Here is a 2,661-nt window from a genome sequence, read left to right on the forward strand (position 1 = left end):
TATTATATTATCTTATATTATATTATATTATATTATATTATATTATATTATATTATATTACATGTTATGTTGTTTAGAAATTAATTCTGATAATACTGATGCTTTGATTAATTTAATACCAGGACGAATTAGCTCCCGCCATCCTACAGCTGCACCTCCTTTCCGATGGATGTTTGAAGGTGGTGGTGGGGCTAAACCTCGCATTACCACAGTTACCACAGCAAGCGTGTCAGTGCTGGCAGAGAGTGATGTCCTCCTGCCGTGCAAAGCAACCGGGAATCCTGAACCCAATGTTGCTTGGACGAAAGTCTCAACAGGTAAGGCACAATTTACCATATGCTCGACTTTCAGCTCTGGTCTGGTATTAAATAGGTCTGCCATTTATTTTTTTTCTACTAGCAGAAATTCTTTGAAGCCTTTATGGTTTGGTCTCTCCTCAGGTGCCACTATCCCAGCTAACACCAAGCACGGTACCCGCTTTGAAGTCTTCAAAAATGGAACTTTTGTTATTAAAAACATCCAGCTTCAGGATCGAGGACAGTACCTTTGCACAGCCCAGAACAGGTTTGGATCAGATCGGATGGTCATCACCTTAGCTGTCCAAACGGAAGCACCCAAGATTCAACCACCCAAGTCCACAGAGATATCAGTCTACTTAGGAAAAAATGTGTTTCTGGACTGCCTGGCCTCTGGAAAACCACCAGCCCAGATTTCCTGGATTCTCCCAGACAAAACATTTGTTCGTGATGCCGGGACTCTTTCCACTATCCTCTCTCCAATGTCTCTGCTTCAGAATGGGACCCTTCACATTCATTCTGCTAATTTCTCCAGCAAAGGGAACTATAAATGTATCGCAAGCAATGCAGCAGGTGCAGATACAATTACTTATCATCTGCACGTAGCAGCTCTGCCTCCAAGCATAAGCGAAGAAGCACTGGATAGTGTGATCATTGCTCCAGGTATGATACAGAAGCAGAGATTTTCCAGTAATTTGAATTCACACAACAAAAAAATATTGTCATCTACATTGAAAGTGTTTTTAAAGACATGGCTGAAACGTTCATAGAATCACAACCCTTCTAAACCAATAAATCTCTATCCAACCAGGCAGAAGTGTCTATCTTCACTGCTCTGTGAAGGGTGAACCACCACCTGCTCTCAAGTGGACGCTCCCAGCAGGTGTCCAAGTCAAACCCTCACAGTTTCTGGGACGCAGGCTGTTTGTCTTCCCAAATGGGACGCTGTTCATCAAGAATGTTCTGCCATCTGATGGTGGGAGGTAAGAGATGGCCATTTCTTTTAGACGGTTTCAAAATAATTAAATAATTGTACGTATGAATGCAGCTATCTTGGCTCTACCTATTTTCATAAGTCATATAAATTGTTTTAAATTCCCGTGACATAGGGATTGGCATGCAGTTTTCTTATTTATGTTCCATGCCATACAGGATTGTTTAAAATAACATTATTGATCAACCATTAGCAGGTTTTAAAAATCATGCATTCCAAGCAGCACAGATTTATGAGTAAATTCCAATATGGTTGTTCTTATGTTCTTCTGTGACAGCTGAGTTGTTTAAAAGATGTCACTAAGCTGTGATCAGTCTCTCACAGGTATGAGTGTTTGGCCAGTAACACTGTGGGAATTGCCAAAAGAACGATCCAGCTGGATGTGAGAGCAGATTCCTCTACCTTCTCTCGCCAACCTCCTCCTCCTCTTCCCATTCCTCCAACACACCGGCATGCTACCCCATCCCGTCAACACACCGTCTCAGCTATGTATGGTTCTGCTGTTTACCTCCATTGTCCGGAGTCTACTGACTCCACGAGAGGGACCATCTGGCAACTACCATCCAAAACGATCCTGGATCATCGATACAGGTAACTGAAATGTCCCATTTTGTGAACCAGTACAACACTAACAAAGAGATTACTCAAAATGTTTGGGTTGCCTTTAAACCAGACTGCTTTAATCTCAGTGCCTTTTCTCTCCCCCATCTGCCTCCAGTCCAGAGAGACCAATTAAAGTTTTCCGTAATGGGACCCTAAGGATTCTTCAGTTAACTGAGCTGGATGGTGGAAGTTATCTGTGTGTCTTCCAGCGACCCAATGGAGAGGACATGGAGCTTTTCCAGGTAATAACAAGTCAGAGCAATATGAGGCCAGTTCATTTTGTTGCCAACTCCTTGGAAGCTCATTAGTATCGCTTCCTTGTTGATAACTATTAATGTTCGAAAACACTGTGCCTTCCATTAAAGGTGAGGTCTGTCCTCACTGTTTTGTTTTTTTAATGTGGGCTGAGTAAAGCTAAAGCAGCTGTTGTGTCAGTGATGAATACTAAAAGTGGATTTTCATAACTTTCACCAATATGTAGCTGACTGATAAGAAATATGAACCAAGGTTTGCTGTTATTTACAATAACATACTTTATGCATTTGTTTTATTAGGTTGAGGTGTTAATGACCCCTCCGAAAATCGAACATGTGAGGATGGCACAGACCAGGGTCACTTTTGGGGAAAACTTCCAGGTATGTATCTGTGTGTGATAACTCTAGTATATGCCAAGTCATTGAGTCCATTGTCTCAAGAAAAACAGTAATTTACTTTACCAAATGGACCATCCCAGCCTTGCCGTAATGGTCTATTTGATTCACTTTTTTT

General features: G+C 41.6%; 1 protein-coding gene across 1 annotated transcript in view; it reads left to right on the forward strand.

Moving 5' to 3' along the window:
• Positions 1-285: 285 nt before the first annotated feature.
• The window catches only part of LOC102212454 (matrix-remodeling-associated protein 5), a 6,765-nt gene continuing 4,389 nt past the window's right edge, over positions 286-2,661 (forward strand). The window contains exons 1-6 of the mRNA XM_013913661.1: positions 286-317; positions 441-959; positions 1,108-1,279; positions 1,615-1,881; positions 2,009-2,135; positions 2,448-2,528. Coding sequence (XP_013769115.1) covers positions 581-959; positions 1,108-1,279; positions 1,615-1,881; positions 2,009-2,135; positions 2,448-2,528 — 1,026 coding nt within the window. The 5' untranslated portion in view covers positions 286-317; positions 441-580. The remainder of the gene's footprint in view (positions 318-440; positions 960-1,107; positions 1,280-1,614; positions 1,882-2,008; positions 2,136-2,447; positions 2,529-2,661) is intronic.

This window comes from Pundamilia nyererei, unplaced genomic scaffold (genome assembly GCF_000239375.1).
Source record: "Pundamilia nyererei isolate P.nyererei 1_Seehausen unplaced genomic scaffold, PunNye1.0 scaffold00001, whole genome shotgun sequence".
In the NCBI taxonomy this organism is placed as follows: domain Eukaryota; kingdom Metazoa; phylum Chordata; class Actinopteri; order Cichliformes; family Cichlidae; genus Pundamilia; species Pundamilia nyererei.